A 24,179-nucleotide genomic window follows, 5' to 3' on the forward strand; every position below is an offset into this window, starting at 1 on the left:
AATACAGTGTTATAGTTTCTAAAGTAGACGCTGGAAAATACAGTGTTATAGTTTCTAAAGTAGACACTGGAAAATACAGTGTTATAGTTTCTAAAGTAGACACTGGAAAATACAGTGTTATAATTTCTAAAGTAGACACTGGAAAATACAGTGTTATAGTTTCTAAAGTAGACACTGGAAAATACAGTGTTATAGTTTCTAAAGTAGACACTGGAAAATACAGTGTTATAGTTTCTAAAGTAGACACTGGAAAATACAGTGTTATAGTTTCTAAAGTAGACACTGGAAAATACAGTGTTATAGTTTCTAAAGTAGACACTGGAAAATACAGTGTTATAATTTATGAGGCAGACAATGGGTAAATACAGTGTTACAGTTTCTGAAGTAGACACAGGAAAATACAGGGTTATAGTTTCTGAAGAAGACAATAAAAAAATGCAGTGTTATAGTTTCTTATAAAACAATAGAAAATACAGTAAGTTATAGTTTCAGAAGTAGACACTGGAAAATACAGTGTTATAACTTTTGAGGCAGACAATGGGTAAATACAGTGTTATAGTTTTGAAGGTACACAACAATGGGTTAATACAGGGTTATAGTTTCTGAAGAAGACAATAAAAAATGCAGTGTTATATTTTCTTATAAGACAATAGAAAATACATTGTGTTATAGTTTCAGAAGTAGACACTGGAAAATACAGTGTTATAAGTTATGAGGAAAACACAAAGGGGTTAATACAGTGTGTTATCAATTCAGAAGTAGACAATGGAAAATACAGGGTTATAGTTTCTGAAGTAGACAATAAAAAATGCAGTGTTATATTTTCTTATAAGACAATAGAAAAAACATTGTGTTATAGTTTCAGAAGTAGACAATGGAAAATACAGTGTTATGGTTTCTGAAGTAGACAATGCAAAATACAGTGTTATAGTTTTTGAGGTACACAATGCAAAATACAGTGTTATAGTTTTTGAGGTACACAAAATGCAAAATAGTGTTACACAACAATGCAAAATACAGTGTTACACAGCAATGCAAAATACAGTGTTACACAACAATGCAAAATACAGTGTTACACAACAATTATGCAAAATACAGTGTTACACAACAATGCAAAATACAGTGTTACACACAATGCAAAATACAGTGTTACACAACAATGCAAAATACAGTGTTATAGTTTTTGAGGTACACAACAATGCAAAATACAGTGTTATAGTTTTTGAGGTACACAATGCAAAATACAGTGTTATAGTTTCTGAGGTAGACAATGCAAAATACAGTGTTATAGTTTTTGCATGTGTACGCATACAAAGATATGAGCACACTTTGCAAAAGTAGTACATTCTGGGTCACCAAGTGTAATAACAACTAGCAAACAATTCATCTTCGAATAGGTAAGAAAAAACATGATTGAAGAATAAGACAATTAAAATTGAAAAGACAATTAATATTGATCACCGAATGATTAAATGTGTAACTATTAACATTATGAGAATATAATAGAATAGAATAGAAACAAAAGAACAGAAAATATTAGAATAGAATAAAATACAAAGAGTTATACATAATTATTATTCTGAACATTAAAATCATCCAAATTTGACGTCCACTTGCCATTTAGAAATGCATACATAAAAAAAAAAATTACAAGATACATGGAGAAATAGGCTTCAAATACAAAGCGCTAAGTGCCAAGACATCGATTAAAATCACCATAATTAATATTATAAATCTTCTTTTGCATCACCTCCATGCCATATCACACAAAACAAAACAAACTCTTCCAAAAGTTTAAATATTTCTCACCTATCCAAAGCTCCCTTCTCTCTGAAACTGAACGAATCCAGTTATAGATCTTGGTTGTTGATATTGTCACCAGGTTGCCATGGTACCTGAGCAACAACAAAAAACAATAGTATGTCAACCATGCAGTGTTTTATATTTTTTGTGTTTTAGATTTTGTAATTTTTATTCAAACTTAGAGGCAAAGTATACTGTTGGATTTTGGAACCGTGCAATTTTTTAATCATATATAAATGTAGATTTGAAAATCTCATTTCAAAAGGTTGACATGTTTTTGAGAAAATCTGTAGCGATTGTGTCAACACAGGGAGAATAATCTGCAATTGGAAAACACAATCTGAGAAACATATCTGACAGTAAAGCTTCTCAGATTCAATTTTTGGGGCATAAAAACTTGTATCTTTTACATTTTTACCTCATTACTTTGAAGTGAAATGTTTCTCAAAATGCTTTGAACTATCATAGCTGCTGTACGCTTCTAACCATAAATTAATTTTAAGAGTGATTATCAAACGTGTACTTCGCTTTAAAGCCATTGGACACTTTCGGTACAGAAATTAAAAGTGCACAGATTTACAAATAACTTACAGGGTTTACAGAAGGTAATGGTGAAAGACTTCTCTTGAAGTGTTATTCCTTGAAATGCTTCAATTTTTAAGAAAACATTAAAACAATATCAATTCTCGATATCAAGAATTACGGATTTATTTTAAACACATGTCATGACACGGCGAAACGTGCGGAAACAAGGGTGGGTTTTCCCGTTATTTTCTTCAGACTCTGATGACTGATTGAGCCTAAATTTTCACAGGTTTGTTATTTTATATATAAGTTGTGATACACCAAGTGTGGCCCTTGGACACAGTGTGGGCCCTGTTTACCGAAAGTGTCCAATGGCTTTAACAGGAAACTTTGTAGTCAGTGTATAGTTTACCTTTCCCTGCAGCTCCTCTGGGCATTATTCCAAGTTTCCGCTTCAGTTGATACAAAGTAGCACATTCCATCAAGCTCAAGCCAACCTGGGTATATCAACAATATCCGGGCCAAACAATTCAATTTGTCAGGAATATAATTTAATATATATTAAATTTGCATCGAGGATAAAGAATATTTATTTTGGTTTTTTACCCATACACCGATGTGTGCTAGCATTGTATACTCAGTACTTTCCCCAGTCCTGTGAACAAATTTCACAGGCATATTACTCGGGTGGGATTCGAACCCACGACCCTTGCAATTCTAGAGCAGTGTCTTACCGACTGAACAACCGGGATTGCCCAGTAGCTAGAGGCAGTTTGAATCTTTGGCAGCGGGTACTGCAAGGAATGTAATTGTCAAATACATTGGCTAAAGAGAGAAGTGCATTGTGAAACATCATGGATCAGAGCCCAATTGAATGGCTCTGCTGACCAGAAGCAAACAATCGCCGCTTACAAAGCAGACAATTCCACACTAACATCAAGCATATTTCAAAGGTTAGCAAGAAAGCTGTGCTTGCGTACTCCTTGTGACAAGGCATTCTCTGCTTACACAGCTAGCGCAGAAATTTGGCGCTTGCACAGTAAGTGAAGAATGGTGATTGTAAGCAGAAAATTCAGCAGCAAGCAGAGCCATGAAATTCGGAACATGGCCCAGTTTCATAAAGATGTTAGGCAGAACATACTGCTTGACAAAATTCTGTGCTAAGCAAAACTTGAGTGGGACACCAGTCACAACAATGAAAACTTACTGTTATTTTGGCTGCTAACCTGTTTCTGCTAAGCAATGTTTTTCTATGCTTAAGCGAGTTTTTGCTAAGACTTTATGAAACTGGTCCCAGATGATATAAGGTAGAGTGCAAAGACATGTCTTGACGCCTTCAGTCAAAGTTTCTTATAACACATAAGGAGCAACTCTAGGTCAACCCAAATAAGTTTTTGTTTCAGACAGGCAAACTTTACATAGCAATTACGTTGGCTCATGACAAGATTGACGTCTAAAACTAACGGGCTCCAGAGTCGTTCCGAACGACCGCAACAGTTGATAATTTTACTTTTAGCACGTCCAGTCACTCTTTACTGTTTCGGACGTCAAACTATTCATGTACTTAATTCAGAATTTGGTTCGGCGCGACTCTGGAGTGCCGTCTCAAACTGGTGTTAGGTTCTACTCCTACCTTCACCACAACCAGTATCCTGATTAGTTGCGTCGTCAGCTTGGACATGACTCCATTCAACTCGGATCCATCGGTTACCATCACACTTATACAGGGTACCAGTGTCCTCCTCCATGATGAAGTCATCTTTGCTGGTCGATGTACAATCAGTAGGTGTTGGAACCTAGACAATGAACAAAAGTGGAAAAAAGAATCGGTATCATTAAAGCAACTGTTCTTATATTTTGTCCAAACTCAAACATACATGTAGTATCAACAGTCATCTTTCAAACTGCCTCTAGCCAAATGTCTAGTGGTAAGACATCTGCTCTAGTAATTCAAAGGTCGTGGGTTCGAATCTCACCTGAGTGATTTGCCTCCGTTTTGCTTTTTTACAGAACTCGGGGAAGGTTCTGAGTAGAGAGTGCTTAATACACATCGGTGTAATGGAAGAAACCAAATTGAAGGTCATCTTTCTACTTGTTTCTTTCCTCTTTTAATCTTGTGTGGCCAGTTTAGGGCCTTGTGATTGGGAACTTTCTATCGTAAAATATCATTTTAAGGACTTTAAAAACACTACACAAGGCAATTTACAGGCAGCCAGTTCCAGGCAATCTCAAACAAGAGAATCCATTTGCATTTGAATGCTCAAATATTTTTCTTGGGGATTGCAAGACATTATTTGGAATTTTACTACAGGGCTACTAAAGCCCACAAGGGGATATAAGCACCAAGCTGGCAACAGCCAATCTCTCTCATACAAAACATTGGTTTTATGTCTATGATTATAAATTGCACAAACCAAGAAATTGTGATACAGTAGACGACAATACTTATTCTAGTCATTGTGAAATCAGCGGTTAGCTTGGTTGTATCATGGTTACCTCCAAGAGCAAGTTCAAGTGTGCACCATGTTTAACTAAAGGTTGACTATTTTGACTCGAACCCAGGCTAGTCGACCAATGGTTGACAACTGTGGTCGACCATTTGGAACCAGCCTTATGACCACAGTCCCGATAGCCTGTTCCATGCTAACATGCTTACAAGCGCAGAGGGGAACCAGTGACACTATAGCGAAGCGTTGGAAGGCACTGGAGTGTTGACCAATGGTTACTACATTTCTAAACGAGTCGTTTGAGTGTGTGCGTCACTGCGCATGTACGTTGCTGGTCAATGGTCAATCACAGGGCGACAAATGTGCGCACTCGAACTTGCTCTAGGTTGCCTGTAAATGTTGCCTCAAGTGACATTCCCCTAAGACTTACTGGCTGCGTTGGTTCACTGGTCACTCTTCCTTGGTGTTCAGCCGTAGACGCTTGCCATTGGTCGGGATTTACCAGAGCTTCAGACGGTTGATGACTGGGAACCTCCTCTAGGGGTATCCTGACTGGGTCTCGCTGAGAGGAAGACGGCAGCGACTGGTGATGGGTTGATGAGGAGGAGGAGGAGGATGAACTGGAGCGGCCGTGAACAACAGTCGGTGTGGAGGCGATACCGTGAAGCTGTTAAAAAGCAAGACAATTCAATTCAAAATTGTATTAGTCATGTTAAAAATACATAAAACTCCTTTTCGTGATGCGACAAGTTTACATACATATATATCAAAAATACACATTCAAAATGCAATCAAAAGTGTCCAAGACTATACTTTATAAAATAACAGCAAGACAAGAACATGAACAAGTTTTGTTACGAAATATTTAAGATGAAAATAACTCAGGGAGCTGAAGCTAGTAATGGCAAAATGCACCAGGCAAGTCCCAAAGAGATGCAGAACTTGAAAAAAAAAGCTGTTGGAATGGCTCTTTGTTTTACATTATCAGTAAATAAGATACAGAGCCTCACATATTTTCACTAGAGTGTTTTCAAATGTGGAGGTTTGGACATTAATATCTAAACTATTTGTTTTACTGATTTCTAAAAAAATTCGCATTTGAAGCAAGAACATAAACATCTTTAAACCATGCAACTTTTAGTGCAAACTTTTGAATATTTTAAATAAAAAAGTACAACTTTAGTATTATTTAAAATGTTCAAAATTTTGCACATATATATGTACACCTTTTTATTGCACAGCTTTGTGCAAAGGTGTGCATTTTATTGTGAAAATGAGAACTCAACTTGTAAACATTTGAATAGTATCACAATTTTGCACACCCTTTCAGTTTAAAATGAAGAACTTTTTGTAGTACTTACTGTCCAAACATGTGTTGGGCCATTTTGCCCGGATGGTCTGGAGAGAATATGCTGCCCATTAGCAACATGGCCAGGAACAACAGGCCTACCAGGATTGGGGTTTGGATCACGCCCAGAATAATGAGTTCTGTCCCTCGAGTTGATTCCAGTTTGTGGGTAGAAGGGAACCAGTTGAGGGTTATCAGCAGTTCCACCTTGAGAGTAACTACCACCTGGGTTCTGGTGAGGGTTCTGGGCTGGGTATTGAGGATTCTCAGCTTGATGGGTCTGCCATGACGGTTGGAACTGAGGATTCTGTCCTTGGTGAGTCGGGTACTGAGGCACTGTATGGCTGTCACCTTGGAAAGGGACACCCCCATCATCAGGTCCCTGGCTAATGGGCCCCTGTCCTTGTTGGTAGTAGGGCGTCTCATGACTGGGATACGGCCTTCCTTGCGAATCAGTGGCAGCAGCGGGATTGCCAAACTGATCTGGGATATAAGGCTGCCCGTCTTTGGTGTAGTACGGCCAGACTTGGTGTCCTTGACCACCAGTCTGAGGCGGGTGTACTTCACTTGGGTTTGAGCCTGTACCTCCACCAGGGGTAGCATCTGGGTGAGGTTGTCCACTGTAATACGGGTTCCATTGTATATCTGGTACACTAGGATACTGTTGGTTGGGTACTGCTCCTTGGCCCTGTTGAGTGTGAACTCCTGCATGCTGCGGATAGACACCTTGACCCTGTTGATCAAACCGAGTATCTGGTTGCTGAGGCAACCCATGTCCTGGATCCGGCTGTTGAGGGTATGGGTACCCAGTTTCACCCTGCCCTGGGACCTGGTCTGGCGGACAACACTCCCCTTCAGGTATAAATCCAGGGTCTCCTTGATCAGGCTGCTGAGGGTAAGGGTACCCAGTTTCACCCTGCCCTGGGACCTGGTCTGGTTGACAACACTCCCCTTCAGGTACAAACCCAGGGTCTCCTCCTGGGTAAACATATCCTGGGTCAGGATTACCAGGTACAAAACCTTGACCACCTTGTGGAATGTACCCCTCGGGGACAGGATAGGATCCAGGCACCACACCAGGGTATACGCCTTGGTGCCCAGTAGGGGTACCATCTCCTGGTTTGACAGGGTAGATGGGATTGAAGGCGTCTTCACCAGGTACAGGAGGGTTTCGCTGGGGTCCAATAGGTCCTAAATAAGGCGTATCTGGGTAGATGGGTCCTTGATCTGGGCAACAAAGAGGTCTAGGATCTGGCTGGGTGATTCCTTCCAGGCAGCAAGAGGGTAAGGTATCAGTTATTGTCAATCCATGATTCTCGCCTGCACACGACCCTATAGATTAAAAAAAAATAAAAAAATATCAGAATAAGAAGTAAGATAGTCATTGGGACTTTTGCATGCCTGGAAATTCATCTTTGAGAGGGCGAGGCCATTTTAATTTTGTAAAGGGCACTTCCATTCGAGAAGAAAATTGATGAGTTTATGGGAAACTTTTGAGGGGGCACCAAGGTCAAAACCAGGGGCATCAGAGACAATGTTCTCTGTGGCCTCCATGTAATTTTTTGAAAAAAATTCAGTCAAATCCTTTGGTTTTCAATGCGTACATCTACTTCAACCTGTACAAACTTTAAAAAACACAATTCAGTTGACTTTTGTGCACATTTCTAGAATAATACAAAAACTACATCATCGGGTTAGGGTTGTGGAATTTTTGTGTGAAATTGTTTTACTAATTTCACAAAAACTACAGCACCTCAGTAAGTAATATCTTCAGGGAAGCTTTCTACCATCACTATCTGTAAACTGTAAATCTATAGAGACTTGTGTTTTGTGTCACAAAAATTATCCAAACCCTTTGAAAACGACATCATCAAAAGTAAAAATTTAGGTGAAATTACCATCTTTAGAATCCTTGATGATCACCGTGAGTTTATCATGTTCCCCCAAAACAGCGTTGACTGACGTTCCAAGCTTCAGTCTGAATCGCTCTCTATTCTCCTCGAGCCCGTCCTCAACAATATCAACATCCCAGGTTGCCATGGCTACACCGGGGTCAAACTGAAGCTGCCTGGCCCGCGGCGGAGCATAGTCCTCCCCGGCCGTGGCAGTGAGGTCAGTGACCTCGATGTCCACGAAGGAGGAGAGCGAGAGGTAGCCAACGCGCATGATGTTGATTTGAAGAGTGCCGACTGTTTCGCAGACCATGTAATCGGAACGCATGAATTGGATCATCGGCCATTTCAGCTCAAACCTGTTAAAACAAAATCAAAATCAAATCAAATCTCCAGAAGACGAGCAGAGCATACTGTTCAAATCGTCGAGACCACACCTGCTCTTTTCAGAGCTAACACTCCCTCAAAAGAGATATTACACACGGTTGTACCCGCAAGTTTACTATTTAGTATTTACAGTTAACTTCTTATTCTTCACACCATGCAAAGCTTCAACCACAATTTAAAATCAAATCATGTGAAGAGGTTAATTCTGCACGAAATATTGTACAAATTATCTTCCCTACAAACTTAATATTGTTGGAGAAAGATCTTTCAAAGGCAGAGTTCATAGAAAGCACAGTTTAAATATAAGCAATAATTTTTGTAGGAATAAACAGTGGGAGACTTAGGACTGCTAGGTGACAGCCGAATAGACCCTTCCCATGAAATATGTAAATTGCACAAAGCGCGTGCGCACTAACGTTTTGGTTGGCAAAATGAGGGAACATCACGCTGTTTTGTACACGGCTAATGGGTGCGTGACGCAGACGCGGTGGCGCGTCTACTTAGTGCACAACTCTATGGCGTTTGCCAACCAATAGGGTCTGTACGCATGCGTGAACGTAATTAGCATATTTCATGGGAAGGGTCCATTACCAGGTAAGTGTCCTTTTTTTATATACCGGGTAGTTCTGAGCACACATTGCCAAGAACAATGGATTTACCTGGTACCGTGCTTGGTACCTTTACCGTGCTTTCGCCAAAGCTGCTCCTGCCCTATGGAATAAGCTCCCAGTCTCACTTCCCCAAACCCGGGAACTTAAAACACACTTGTTCACTTAGACTTTCATTGGGTTTCATTATGTTTTGTTTATTCTTCGTTTTCTATTGTATAGTGTTTTCATTTTGTGTAGGCGCCTTGATCGGTTTTCTGGAAAAGTGCGCATTATAAATCCATATTATTATTATTATTATTATTATTAAGTCTGCTGCCATCTAGCATCCCAAAAGTCCACCATTAATACGCAGGTCTGAAAGATCATCTTTTAAAAGCGCAAGGCCTTTTTTCATTTTGCAAAGAGAACTTCCATTGTAAAAATCATGAAGACCTTGAAAAACTTTTGAAGCGTCACAAAGTCTACGACCAGAGAAAGAGAGCCTATTTTTGTATGGCCTCTGTGTAATTCCAGCGTTGGAATGTTGGAGTTGGCTAGAAACATTTTATCGAGTACCAAGGCTAACCTACATGGTGAATGCTCCAGTTCAATAGAATTTAAAAACTATTTAATTATAATGTGGTGTATCTTCTCAAAGACAATCAAATCGGGAATCAGACTAGGAAGTAGGAAGAATATCATGCCTGCAATCTTAAAATCAAAAAGCAAAGAATGTGACTTACTTTTGACCCATCAGTGCATTTCCATTACAATCATAGACCGAGAACAAGAAGCTATCATTGGTCACTTTAGTCTCTTCCTTCATGATATACATGATGCTACGATCGTTAACATCTTGCTGTGTAAACTGACCCTGCACACGCTGCCTCTTGGCCAGATTCTCCAGGTGGCCGTGGACCGGCTCTCTCGTGATCATGTACGTGATTCCCTCGGGCGGGCACTCATCTTCGGAGTAGAGGACCTGCTGGCTGAAGATGAATCCGTAGCGTCTGTTCCGATTCTCCATCTTAATCGGGATGACATTGGTGATCAGCCGTGGAGGTTGGCTGTCCATGTGGTCAATGTTGATGGTGAACTTCACCGGTTGAGATTGCGGGGAGTTCTTGATGGTGAAACCGATATTGGTGTTATCGGTGACCTCGAAGTAGAATCCGTCGCTCTCAGCGCCAGGAACCTGTTGGTTGTAAGATAGATCGTAGTTGTTGAGGTCGAACTGCGTGAAGCGATCAAAGACTGGTACACCGCCTAGGTAGAGGGCGCCATACTGTGGAGGCTGTACGATGATGAATGTTACCCCATGCGGTGGCGTGTCTTGATCGATCGCTTCGAGGTGTGAGGGTTTTATAAAGTCAGATCCACCTTCTGGAATCTCGAGGGGTTTGTTGATTATGAGAGCTGGGAGAGCGTTATCCACCGGGATGACGACAATGTGGAATGTGTCGTTCCTGGTCTGGTAGCCGTTGGTCACGCTGAACATGAAGTTATCATTCCGAATGCGATCAGTGCGCTTATGAACGTAAATAACTCTCTGCCCGACTATGTTCAACTGAGAGAATGACGATATAGGAACTCCCGGCCGAGATAAATCTTCAATCTGACCCTCAGTTGGAGGGACGTTAATAGTGAAGAAGATCTCTGCAAGGTTGTTACCGTTATCAAACGCAGCCAAACACTCCGGTGCTATGATGACGAACTCACCCTCAAACACCTCTGCCCCTGTGTTGATCAGCTGAAGCGGCTCTCGTTTGGTATTGGTAATATCGATACGAAAGCTCTCCTTCCCGGTCGAGTGAACACCGTCCGTGACGACAAACCTGAAGCGATCCAATCCCTTAGAGCCAAGATCGGAAGAATGTAGATACCTGATGATATTGGAGTTCAACTCAGCCTGAGTGAAGTTTGAGTTTAAGACAGTGATATCGATCCAAACGTCCGGGGAAATCTTGCGCTGAAGAACACCACGCTTTGGAAGAGTCACAATGGTGTAATAAAGCTCATCTGGCGGGGTGTCCTTGTCTTGAGCAAGGAGAAGCACAGGGGAGATGACTCGACTTTCGTGAATATCAACCGTCACGCCAGTGTTTTTGATAATTTCAGGAGGTTCGTCGTTAACAGACATGATTGTGACAAAGATGGACTTCTGTACGGTGTGCTTCCCATCTGTTACCCGGATCACAAAATCATCGCTCGTACTCTCCGAACCATCATGGATGTAGGTCAGACGTAGCGTATTTAATAGTTGATTCAGGTTGAAATCAAAGATGGGAAGACGAGATTCAAGAGGTAGAGCCCAGTCGACCAGAGAACCGTGCCGAGGAGACTTGACGACGGAGAACATCAGCATTTCCATCGGAATATCTAAGTCACTGGCGATGATGTAGTTGGTGTTCAGTTTGAAGAACGAATTCTCAAAGACGGTGAAATTTCTTACGGTTAATACCGGCGTTTCATCGTTGACCGGGATTATATTTACGATGAAAGAAACGTTCGGGGACAGATGTTTACCATCAGAGACGTAGAGAATGAAGGAGTCTGACATCGGTTCTACTTGGGAGTGGATTGTCTGGACATAGTTGATGTTTCCATTGATGATATCTTGATACGTAAAGAAATTGATGGGCTTCCCGGCATTGCTTTTTTCATACCCCGGACTCGGCAGGATGTTCTCCACCAATCCCCAGTCCGGCTGACCCACGATGTGAAAGGTCAACTGGTCAAGGTTCGAGTCCCGGTCGATCGCGCTCAAAACGGCGAGAGTCAGCGGAGCTTTGTCTCCCTCGTTGACGAGAAAGGGATTCCCGAACACGATTCCCGGGGCCTGGTTATCAACTGGCGTGATGGTGATGTTGATTTCGTGGACGGGAAGATTGGCAGCTGAAGGGATGCTCTTATCCGACACGACAAAGGTTACAGAGTCAAAAACGGAGACTTTCCCAGTCTCTCCACCCATGTGAACGTAACTGATGCTGCCTTGCTGGACGTCCAGCTGGGTGAACCGGTTAACGATGATTCCATTCCGCAGAACCACGCCCCTTTTGGGATGTTGGACGACGATAAAATGCAACAGCATGTCGTTGGTATCGATGTCCGTTGCCGCGATGATGTCTGAAGTGATGGCGATCTCACCCCCCTCCGCTATAGTGAGGTGGGTTACCAGACCCGGGAGGATCACGGGTATTTGGTCATTCACGGGGGTGACACTCACAATAACATTACGGGTTGCACTGTGGATGCCGTCTGATACGGAGAGTGTAAAACCATCACTGGGGACTTCTGATCCACCGTGGATGTATCTAGAAGTGTTGAAAGAAGAAAGAAAATCAGTTTGTATATTTAATTTAAATCAAAGTTTTGTTTATAGCTTGAAAACTTGAAGTGACAAAAATATTTTAAATCTTGTTTCACCAATGAAATTTGGTGACAATCAAACTACTGTAATTATAATATGTAGCTACCGTACCTTACTCTACCAGAGTTGATGTCTCCAACAGAGAAAGTTCCACCTTCCGTTAGATTTACATTTCCAACGACAAGCTGTCCATACTCCGGCAGTGTCTCCAGCGTGATGACAAGGTCCGTTGTGTCCGTATCCATGTCAGTGATTGTAAAATGCATCGCTTGAACGATCAAAATCCCCCCCTCCGGTACCATCAGATTATTAGCGAAGATCACCGGCGCTTGGTTGTTGACGGGCAGAACCGTAATATCGAAAAATTTACCGAGAACTAGGTTCCCGTGTTTATCCGAAACTGAGTAAACGAAACGGATTTCTCTGGGGTTCGGTCCGATTTCCTTGAAGGGAGGCATGTAGGCTATCGTGTGGTGGTCGATGTCTCGTTGTTGGAAAGTCCGAACTCCTTGGATTGTTGGGTCTTTCATCGGCATGACGACACCAATGGTTGAGAAGATGCGACCAGCGTTGGTTAGACTGTGAGTAGCGATGACGTAAGGAGGGGTTGTGATGGTATAGCGTAGTTCCTCGTCCTCCGATTCCGAGTCGGTGTAGCGGAGATGCTCTCGCGTGATGTAACCAATATCCGTTTCTTTGACAGAAATGGCACTGGTGACACCGGCGAATATTTCCGGCGGGAGATCGTGAACCGGGGAGATGGTGACGAGGACCATCTGGGTCGGGGAGACGTTGGGCGGGATGTGGTTATCAAGAAGAACAATGTCAAAGGAGTCCATGAATTCTTCGCGTCCGAGGTGGTGGTAGTAAATCATTCCTCGGAACAAATCACGTTGTGTGAAGTCAGAGACTGGGTATCCGAAACTGTCTGCCGAGTACTTCTTGAGTATCTCACCGGCCATCGGAGGGTTAGTGATTCTATAGACGATGTAATTATCATTGGAATCCTTGTCCGAGGCCAAGAGAGCGAAACGCGTGATGCGTACAGTTTGACCTTCATTGACCTCAATTTGAATATTGCGTATCAATGAGGGAGCACTGTCATCGCTTGGTAGTATATTAATGGGGAAAGAGGTATGCACAGTTTGTGTCATGTCACTGACTCGAAGTTCAATACTGTCCTTTAATGTGTCACTATCGTCATGACGATACACCACAGCCCCTGCTTCAATGTCGCGTGGGGTGAACATGATCATTGGACGATTGTTTAAAAGCAACCTCCCATGATGAGGGCCGCCTACTACTTTGATTCTTACCATGTTTATATTGTCGTTATCTACGACCTCAAAGTTTTGCGGGTGGATCGGACGGGACTGTCCCTCAAGCAACGTCAGCCCACGATTGATTGAGACTCGTGGGGCGTTAGTCTGGGTGGGATGCACGGCTACAGTAAGCGTTATTGGTTCACTTTTAGCGAAGTACTCATCGTAAACTTCAAACTCAATTTCAATCAATCTGACCTCCGGGTAGCTCCTATCTGGCGGTTTGTACGCAATGTTGTAGCGCAGTAACTCCGCTTGGCTGAATGATTCAATTGGTCGACTCTGGTCGTCAAGGTGCACAATACTGCCCTCGCCCGGGCCTGGCGGCTTCGAGACGTAAAAAACAAGCCTGTCAGCTGTTGTTTCATCGTCCGTACCGGACATCACGTCGGTTGTTATAGTCGTCAGAATAAACTGATCGACGTCCATGATGTATTGCGCTAAGAAAGCTTCCGTCGGATTCTGATTCTCAAACGCTGGATCGATGTTCACCATGAGCTGAAATCGCTCAACGAACGGCCGGTCGTATTTCGTAGAATCCTCCACCTCAATCGTCAACTCGATATAATCAACATTGGGCGACGGTGGTAAGATATGCCGGTAACGAATATTCAAGTATAAAAAGTCATCGCAGTTTTCGTAAAGCGCCCTCACCGCCCTGATTTCATCGCCCTCCCCTTGGATCAGTTCTCCATAGCGTGGGAGACTGCTCGTTAGAGTATTAATTCTTACAAAACAAGAAGTGCCTGGCGCGCTGCGATTGAAGTCAAAATCTAATATGCGCATATCAATTGGATCTGAGATGCCGTTAAACTCGTCTACCTCGATGTACATCATTGGACGGAGGACTCGATACTGCTCTTGCGTAACGTTGACATGGAGGTAGAAAGTCTCAATAATGGTGTCAGTTTCCGTCAGCATATAGACGCGGAGTTTGATGATGTCATGATCCAGGAGGGGTGAGCCAGAATGGATGTACCGAATGGATCCTGGGAAGAACTCACAGTCAAATACCTGAAAATATCAAAGTCCAATATTGTAAATAGAGTTTCAAAATAATTATTAACATAAAACCTTACATGGGAGCTGTTTATAGTAAAAAACATTGTGAGAAATGGCTCCCTTTGGAGTAACGTAGTTTTCAAGAAAAAGTAATTTTCCACGAATTTGATTTCGAGACCTCAGAATTAGATTTTGAGGTCTTTTATTTTCTTCTAATTTCTTTGGCCAATTGAGCCCCAATTTTCACAGGCTTGTTATTCTATGCAAATGTTGGGATACACCAAGGGAGAATTCTGGTAGTTGACAGTTACCAAACGTGTCCAGTGCCTTTAAAGGCCCTTGTAACATGAAGCAATTTTTGCATGCAACTTGGAGGCAACCAACTGCACTGCATGCTACAGGACCACTTCTGTAGCACAGGAGTTAACTTTTCAACAATGTCTTACGATCCCCAAGAGCATTTTGTGAACATTCAAACTGTGAATGGTTTCTCCTCTTGGAGATTGCCTGGAACTGGTCGCCCAAAATTGCCTCGTGTGACATGACCCTCTCACAAGACATCATCTCTCTCACAAGTTCAACAGAGTTATTTTCACTCAAGAATTAAATTCTCAAACATGCCGTCAAAATGGATTTTAAAAGTGATCCACGTACATGTATACAGCCCCAACCTGACCATTTCACCATGTGTCACTTTTGTAAACGCATCCCCTTTAATCCATTTTGTCGGCATCCTTTTTTTCTTTCTATTAGTTCCAGAGAAAAAATGAAAGATTCTCAAGAGAAATCCCAGGTATAATTGGTTTCCTTTTTTTTATCTGGCTCCAGAGATTTTGTCAAACTGCAATGCTCCACACATGTATGATTTACAACACTAGCCTTTAAGGCATTTCATGGAATAATATTTCAAGGGAAGTCTTTCAACATTACCTTCTGTAAACCCTGTAAGTTATTTGTAAATCTGCGAACTTTTAATTTCTGTTCTGTTCAGAAAGTGTCCAATGGCTTTAAGACCATGGTACATGTAGCAGGCAGGGCCTTGTTTTTACAACGCACTGTAATTCTTTACAAGCTCGTACTGAACTAGGTTATTCCTCACAGTTGATTACCCAACAAAGAATTATACATACCTAAAAACATATCTACCATAGAAAAAGGAAATTGTATGGATCTTTACAATCCAGTTCATTGCTTGCTAACAGTGGCATGAGGATTTAATCAAAGTGAGAGAATTGATCTGTACAGTTACAAAATGTGAAAAATACTTTGGCTGAAATTATTAAATTTTATGGAAATAAACGATACAATAATGAAAATTTGATGAAACCAAACTCTTTCTAATTTCCATAGAATTTAAAAAGAGAGCGGTGAATTAATTCCTACATTATACTGTTGTTTACCACATCATTCACCATTTATAGCATTTTAAATTTTGCTCGTGCTCTGGATATAACTTCTAACGGAATGGAACGGTAGACGCTGTATCATAAAAGCGTTCCTAAAAAAATGGTATGTTTTCTATGCTTGATTCACAGCTTTAGCAAACCAAGCTTATCAGCAGGATGCGTGCTGCGTATTTGCTTGTTGTTATAGGCATTTAAAGCAATGGTTAACAAACACGTTTTGGCAGACGCGGCCACCGAGAGTACACAATTTTATGCTCCATAGACGTCAGCAATGGCGACAAACTCCTTGTTCTGTATTCAACAGCTACGGTTGGAATCACTCCATTTTAAATTGAGACACCACTATAGGAATGAATAAGTAACTGGGCCCAATTTCATAGAGCTGCTTTAAAGCAATCGCACAACATCGGTTAACAGTTGTCCAAAGGCCCACACTTCGTGTATCACAACTTATATATAAAATAACATTATTTGTAAATCTGTGAACTTTTAAATGTTGTTCTGTTTAGAAAGTGTCCAATGGCTTTAAAAGCAAAAACAGTAGCTCAGCGCAACAAAATGTTGCTTATACCAGAATAAGGGCACCAGCCAACTACCATGTCAAGGGTACAATTTGTGACTAGTATCCTGCTCAATTCTGCTCAGCAGCAAATTTCTAAGCAATATTTTCTGCTTCATCTCTGTGAAACTGGGCCCTGTTCATGAACAAATGCTTGAATAGCCTTTTTATAGATTTATGTAAAAGGATTGGCTCCACCTTTTAAAAATGTTCAAACCTGAGTCATCTGTTAAAATAAGTTATGGGATGTACGGCAGAGGGAATAAGGAAATTAAGAAAGGAAATCTTGCGGCATAGACTTTTCAGATTTATATGATACAGGGTTCTTCAATCAAGGGACTTAGCATAGAATGTTAAAGTAGATATTCAATGTTGTCATGTAGAAATTTTAAAGATAGGTAACTCTTTTCTAGGTTTTCAGGTTTTTTTTGTAAATAGTTCTGTTGGGTTGTTTCAGTGTAAGGTGCTGTTATAAAAATATTAAACCTTTTACAAAGTGTGTATAAAGAGTTCAGTTAAGAACTTTCCCTTGTATAAAAAAGCAAAATGTACCAGTTGCTACTCAAAAAGTAATTTTACTGGAATTTAATCTTTGGAAGGGCAAGGCCATTTTCATTTTGCAAAGCAAACTTTCATAATTTCCATTGGAGAAACTTTAAGTCTATGGGAAACTTTTGAAGGGGCACCAAAGTCAAGACCAGGGGCATGGGGAGACCATGGCCTTCGTTGCCTCAGCAACTAATTCCAGACCTGCAGTGACTACTCATTATTAGCATCAAAATTTAAGTATAAAGATTTTGCTCCAGAAAATTTGCTGGATGAACAAGTGTCCTACATTTGTAGGCACTGGCGGCTGCCAACATTTACATAGGTAATTGCAAAAAGTGAGATTTTGTACAGCAATCAGGGAGCGATTGAGCGTCACATTCAAGTAACGGGGACAAAGTTTCTCATTTACATTGAAATCAAGAAGAGCTGGCAGCTAGTTAGTCTGCAGCTTGGCAAAACAGCCAAACTCAAAAATGTTGGTTTCTTACGTTTTGTAAGGTCACTTATTGGTAATTTGAGATGCTTTTCCCAAATTTACAAAGGCATACTAAACTTGGGTGTGAATTATCCCAGCCTCTTTTTACACTTTCGCTCCTGGATTCCTGGTTTATGGCCAAAAAAGGCCTACTTGCTTTTCTCAAAAATTTCATTTTCTTTTAGTTCAGGCTGTTAATGCCATTGAAGGGTCGTGCATTACTCCTCACATTCATGACTTTCTAAGGTTGAACTTCCCTAACCTTCCTGCACACATCAACCCAGTGTAGACTGATTTAACAGGACCAGACAGGATAAATGGTCATGGGGTGATTGTACCACGCTGGAGGGCAGAGTGGTTACCCTAATACTGTCAAAATGTCACATCACAGCATAGAGCAATAAAGTAACTTTTTTTTTTTAGAACCACCCCAACTCATTTAGAGATTTTCAATGGAAATCTTTCATTTAAGGTCTAACCGCAAACCTTACCATATTACAACAGTGTACACAATCTGTTATACTATGTTCTTGAACTTGAAAGTTTATGGAACTATTCCACTATTTGTAGGGAACTTGCTTGGGGAAGGAGCAGGAATATTACCTAATTAAGGGGCACTTCCAGGCGAACGGGGAAATTGAACTATTATTGTAAATTTTAAAAGAACAATCCATGTGCATAGTGTGATAATTAATCCAATCGGTGTGATAGTTAATCCAATATTACCCTATTGCGCGGCTGCCTGGTGAAATGTGGGTGATTGCCCGAATAAATATTATTATCATTATTAGATTCAACACACTAAAGTTTTCAGAAAAAAAGAAAACAGTATAATTTTAAAGCGAAGGTATGCGTTTCACTCTTACAACTAATGGCAACAGAGCTTACAGTTACACAGGCTATAGTACAGCAGCTTTAAATAGTGTTGGTAAGCATTTTGAAAGCCATTTCACTACGAAGTATGCGGTTATGGAAAGGATCTTAGTTTTTACCCCCAAACATTTGAACCCCCAACATTTGAATCTGAGAAATGTTTCTGTACTCTCTTTAAAATGTAAAAGAGTGAAAAACACCACTCTTTACATTTCGAGCTGTCCCTCAAATGGCTCTTCAAAAGGAGTGGTGGTTATTTCACTCTTTTAGAGGGGTTTTACTCCAGGACAGAGTGAAAAATCACTCAAAAAGATGCAAACTTCAATCTAAAAGAGTGGAAGACCACTCGAAAAAGAGTTGTCCTTCATATGGCTCATGAAAGAGTGTTTTTTCACTCTTTTACATTAAGAGAGTAAGCGTTTCTCAGGTTGTGTATGTCAATTACAATTTATTCTTCCTACATGGACATAACCGATTAATTGGCGATACCTTTTGAACTGAAATTTTCACAGTTGTAGTTTAAATATATCTAAATTTATAGGGGATTAAAACAATCCAACGCTTCCGAAAACCAAAGGTATAAATGTACGTTCCCTTTAAAATCAAGTGACTCAAAGGAATGCTCTCATAGGTTCATACTTTATCAATTACAGATGAAGAGATTGCAAGACCTCCTCAAGTTACTGATGGTGAAATAATATCTGGAAAACAAGTGCTTTCCCGACGCTACAAAACTTTTAGAGGTCACTTATCAAATTACTGTAATAAAACTTGCTGGCATTCCCTTGGGGTTCGTTAATTCCAGAGTCTAGCGCACAGGTTCAATAACCACTACCCTGACCCCAATCTATAACTTCAAGTTTATTTCACTTTCTGTGGCACATCTGTTGTACTTCAGAGTTTTAGTGTGACGCCAGAAATTTTGTCTTGAACTTTTATCAGTTTTCATTTTAACTTGAAGCAGTAAGAAAATATCAAACAAGCAAAATACATGATTGGAATGTCAACTTCAAAGCTTCTGGTTGGTAAATTTCAGACCAGCACTAATGCATGCTTTTGATAGTATAAAGCATTTTTGAGAAGCATTTTACTTCCAAGTAAGGCCATTTATTCTTGAAGACTTGGATTAAATGTGATTAAATTGATAAATATATCAGGTTTTATCCTCCAAAATTGAATCTGAGAAATATTTCTGTCGATACGTTTCTCAGATTGTGTTTTCCAATTAAGGATTAAATAAATAATTCTTTCTGCTTGGACACAATTATATAGACATTAATAATTATAGGTTCAAAAACATTTGTACCGGTCAAAAAAAACAAAAGTGTCCCAATAAGACATGGAAGTACACTAGGAAGAATATTCAAAACTACAACGGCCTATGTAGCTAAGCGTCTCGGAAACAACCTTTAGTAGGGATCACTTCACAGCAACAGAGAGTGCAAGTAGAACCGTGAAGAAGGAGTTGACAGGATATTATCTTAGACAGCGACACAGGGCCGGGCAGGAAACTACTATTGAGATAACTCATTAAGTGGGAGGGGGGGCAGGTGTATTTTAAGGTAAGTCTGTACTCTACAGGTGTTGAAGACAGCAGACATTCTCCCACACTGTACATTTATTTAGTTTCCCCCAATGATCTGGGCCCACTTTCGTAAAGCTGTTAAGCAGAAAATACTGCTCAGCAATTTTCTTTGCTAAGCAAATAAAAACTAGTGGGGCACCATTTGCATAAATCTTAAATTTATGGAATTTTGGTCGGTACCCAGTTTCTGCTAAGCAAGATTTTTCTGTGCTAAGCACATTGTTGTGTTTTCTGGCCTTATATAATTGGGCCCTGATGACAATATTTCACGATCATCAATGACGGCAAAATTGGCTCCCTTGTTTACTAAAACAAATATTTGTCAGTAAAGGTACAGCTTGGCACAGTTGAATCATGAATCAGTAAGCTATCTTCACTGTAATCTGTAAAAATTAAAGTAAGATTTTAAGCTTGGTGTGGCAAATAAAATAAACTGTTTTATGGCCGACAACTTTATGATATTCGATGAGAGAAAAATCAGAGGGTCCTTATTGGGTTTTGAACCCAAGACCCCCAACACTCCGGGCAGATGCTCTACCAAATGAGCTTTGAGGCAAAGCGGTATACTTTGTGTGTTTTCCTATTCTTACCCTAACCCTAACCCTACATGTAGCATAATCACAAAGGGACGCGGGAATGTATACATACATGTAGGGGTGTCGGAATACAGAGAGTCACCAAACGTTCAAATTATTGTAATAAAATCTTATTTACCTGGGGCTCCAGCGTTCCAACTCGTTGATAAAAAGGTTCATCAATGGCGACCTCAACCTTACACTGTTCATCCTCCTCAGGTGACTGGATGGCCAGTACCCTCTCATCAAGAACAACCGTCCGACCAATGGCAACCTCCAATGGTTCATTGACGAGCACCAGCTGACCAATCACAGTGGTCGTTATAGAAAGAACCAGGACTAGTAACAGGGTCATCTTGGCAGCCATGTTGGACGGCCCTTTGATTGGATTGATAACTGGATGCTCTAGGAGCTTACTGACCGACCATCAAAGGGGTCAAAGGTGACCACTTTAACAGCTTGTCTTCATAACGAATCATCCTGCAGTAGAATGAAAGAACAAATCACACTTGAATTGATTATTAAGAACAAAAACATCATTGTGTTTTCAACAAGTACATGTAGCAGGCCTTGAACTTCATTTTGATGGGGTACAGCAATTTCCCCTCTGGTAAGGGGTGCCTCCACGCGGCAATTTGTTTTAGAACTTTCCGAAGGGCACCATAGCAAAAGTACAGAGCACCCCCTGTTCGTAGTCCAGAAGGATGTAGGCTTGGGTATCATGCATCCACTAGGAACCTGGTTTGTACTTAAAGACACTGGACACTATTGGTAATTGTCTAAGACCAGTCTTCTCACTTGGTGTATCTCAACATGTGCATAAAATAACAAACCTGTGAAAATTTGAGCTCAATTGGTCGCCAAAGTTGCGAGATAATAGTGAAAGAAACACCTTGGCACATGAAGTTGTGTGCTTTCAGATGCTTGATTTCGAGACCTCAAATTCTAAATCTGAGGTCTCGAAATCAAATTCGCGGAAAATTACTTCTTTCTCGAAAACTACGTCACTGCAGAGGGAGATGTTTCTCACAATGTTTTATACTATCAACCTCTACCCATTACTCGTTACCAAGTAAGGTTTTATGCTAATAATTATTTTGAGTAATTACCAATAGTGTCCACTGCCTTTAAGGGCAGGATGCACTACCTTTTTTTTAATTTTTATGAATCAATTATTCAGATTTGATTCCAATACTTCCGTTTGGATCATTCATGTTAGGTTTGGATTAAGTACTTGATTATACCATTATCGCTGACAAAATATCCATTCTCCAACGATAATTGGTGCATATTAAACCCATGGAGTGCATAACAACAATGTTCAACTCGTAAACTTGGCTTTCGGGCATATCACCCCCCCCCCCCCCCACATAAAGCACTCTTTACAAATGTACTATGTACTGTGCAGCCACAGCATGTGTTTGGTGGGCTCTCTGGGGTATCACGAACATGTCATTCACAATTACCCATTACAACAGTCATAAAGGGCCAATGAAAATGTTATTGTGTTGACATTTTATATTGCTTCCTGCAAGAATCTGTTTTCACTTGTATATAAACATCCTCGGAGCACTAGCTGGCAGCCGTTTACTCCAGTTCACTGCTTACAATTGACTTCCCCATAACCACAGACAGACTCTATGTTAAACTTTGGCATTTTATTTCATGCATGCTCTGATCTAAAGCAAGTAATGGCTGGTTACTAGAGCAATTCAGGTGCAGGATTGAAACTTAATAATAATAATAATAATATTTATTCGGGCAATCACATTTACAAGCACATATACATACATTAAAAATATTTAAGAAAACAAAGAAAAACAACAGTGGGGTGCCCAGGAGAGCATAAAAGTTAAAAAAATAACTGTCGCCAAAAGGCATATGTCTCCTAAAACCCTAAAAATACATTAAGGCAAGAGGGGGCATATAAAAAAGCACAGAAGATAATACAAATCACAAAACAATTTAAAAAGGCAAACAAGCAAAGACATACACAGAAAAACACACCAAAAATGATATACGTAAAAAAAGCAAGTCTATACATCAAAATGGTTTAAGAGCAAAACAACAAAATTCCGATGAGGGGAAACAAATGAAATGACATTGTAAACAGGCAAGTAACTCTATCTAAGAGCAAAACTGCAGGGGGTGGAAAAATTTGAACAATTATAAAAATAACTAAAAAGCATAGAACATGAAACAAAACAAGGAACAAAAAGGCAAACGAGCAAAACATGAACTTTAAAAAGCCAGTCTATACATCAAAATGGTTTTTGAGCTTAGATAAAAATTCTTGTAAGGGGGCACATATGAAATCGTTAACAAGGTCAGTAGGCAAGTTGCTCCAGCCACGAGCAAAACGGCAGGGGATGGAAAATTTAAACAAGTCGGTACGGGCTGATAAATGATGAAAAACAAGTTTATCTTTGTGTCTAGCATTAACCAAGATTTTGCATAAAAAGGATGACAAGGCATCTGTATGATTGTGAGCAACTAATTGTTTACATACAAAAGCAAAGAACAGATATTCTCTTCTATTACTTAGGGTGGAAAGCCCTGTTTCTATAAGCCTGCTATTGTAGGGTTGTTCCTGTCTCCTTTGAAACTTAATATAGCCTCTTTCATACCAGACTTTAATCCAGAGAATTTTTCAGTCACGCACAAATTTCAAACAGACATTCTGCAGATTAAGTGGAGCGTTCACACAACACTTTTAGGGGCTTAAAATTCTCTGGGATTAACAAACCCCCAGTGGCTAATCCGGATGAAGTTGAACCCTGACCCTGTCTACTATAGGGTTAACCCACAAATCTCAGTGTTTAATATTATTGAAGTTAAAAACTTTTCTCTGGGTTAACACTTACTGTAGTGTGAATGGAATCTCTGGGTCTGCCTTAGAAGACTTTTCACACGGGTCACCAAATACGTGGAATCATGGATCAAAGGTACAGTAGGTAGTATGAAAAGGGTTTTAATCAGAGGTTCCTCCATATCCTACAGTTAGGTTTTTCCATGGCAAAATTAGAATGTCTCTGGGCATCTGGGAAAATTGTTTAAAGGGGAACCAAGGCCAACCACCACTGGGCATTCCAGGCTTTGAATCTCATCTTTGAGAGGGCAAGGCCAATTTAATTTTGCAAAGGGCACCAATGAAAAATCTTGGCGTCAACGGGAACCCTTTTGAGGGGGCACAAAGGCCAAGACCAGGGCAACGGAGGCCTGATAATCCATGATATTCAAAAGCAGGTGGAACGAATTTTCAGCAAAACTTCTCGTCACTTCTCCATGGCCTTACTATCGTTAGTCTTTGCCCTAATGGCAATTCTATCATCTCCTGGATACTCCATTCATTTAAAGCCACCTGTCTGTAAAAAATAACTTAGAAAAAAAACTATTTCATTTTGGGAGAAGGAAACCATTAACCTTTATAGATCCGGCAAAACTTGTTTCAACTTTGGTCATCGCCAAATA

General features: G+C 40.5%; 1 protein-coding gene across 1 annotated transcript in view; it reads right to left on the reverse strand.

The window, feature by feature from the left end:
* The window catches only part of LOC139945931 (FRAS1-related extracellular matrix protein 1-like), a 32,699-nt gene that overhangs the window by 2,520 nt on the left and 6,000 nt on the right, over positions 1-24,179 (reverse strand). Inside the window, exons 2-10 of the mRNA XM_071943451.1 lie at positions 20,848-21,188; positions 12,474-14,698; positions 9,736-12,306; positions 8,022-8,374; positions 6,137-7,455; positions 5,206-5,442; positions 3,962-4,124; positions 2,741-2,825; positions 1,810-1,895 (exon numbers count right to left, since the gene is read on the reverse strand). Coding sequence (XP_071799552.1) covers positions 1,810-1,895; positions 2,741-2,825; positions 3,962-4,124; positions 5,206-5,442; positions 6,137-7,455; positions 8,022-8,374; positions 9,736-12,306; positions 12,474-14,698; positions 20,848-21,075 — 7,267 coding nt within the window. The 5' untranslated portion in view covers positions 21,076-21,188. The remainder of the gene's footprint in view (positions 1-1,809; positions 1,896-2,740; positions 2,826-3,961; positions 4,125-5,205; positions 5,443-6,136; positions 7,456-8,021; positions 8,375-9,735; positions 12,307-12,473; positions 14,699-20,847; positions 21,189-24,179) is intronic.

The sequence above is a fragment of the Asterias amurensis genome, chromosome 13 (genome assembly GCF_032118995.1).
Source record: "Asterias amurensis chromosome 13, ASM3211899v1".
Lineage (NCBI taxonomy): Eukaryota > Metazoa > Echinodermata > Asteroidea > Forcipulatida > Asteriidae > Asterias > Asterias amurensis.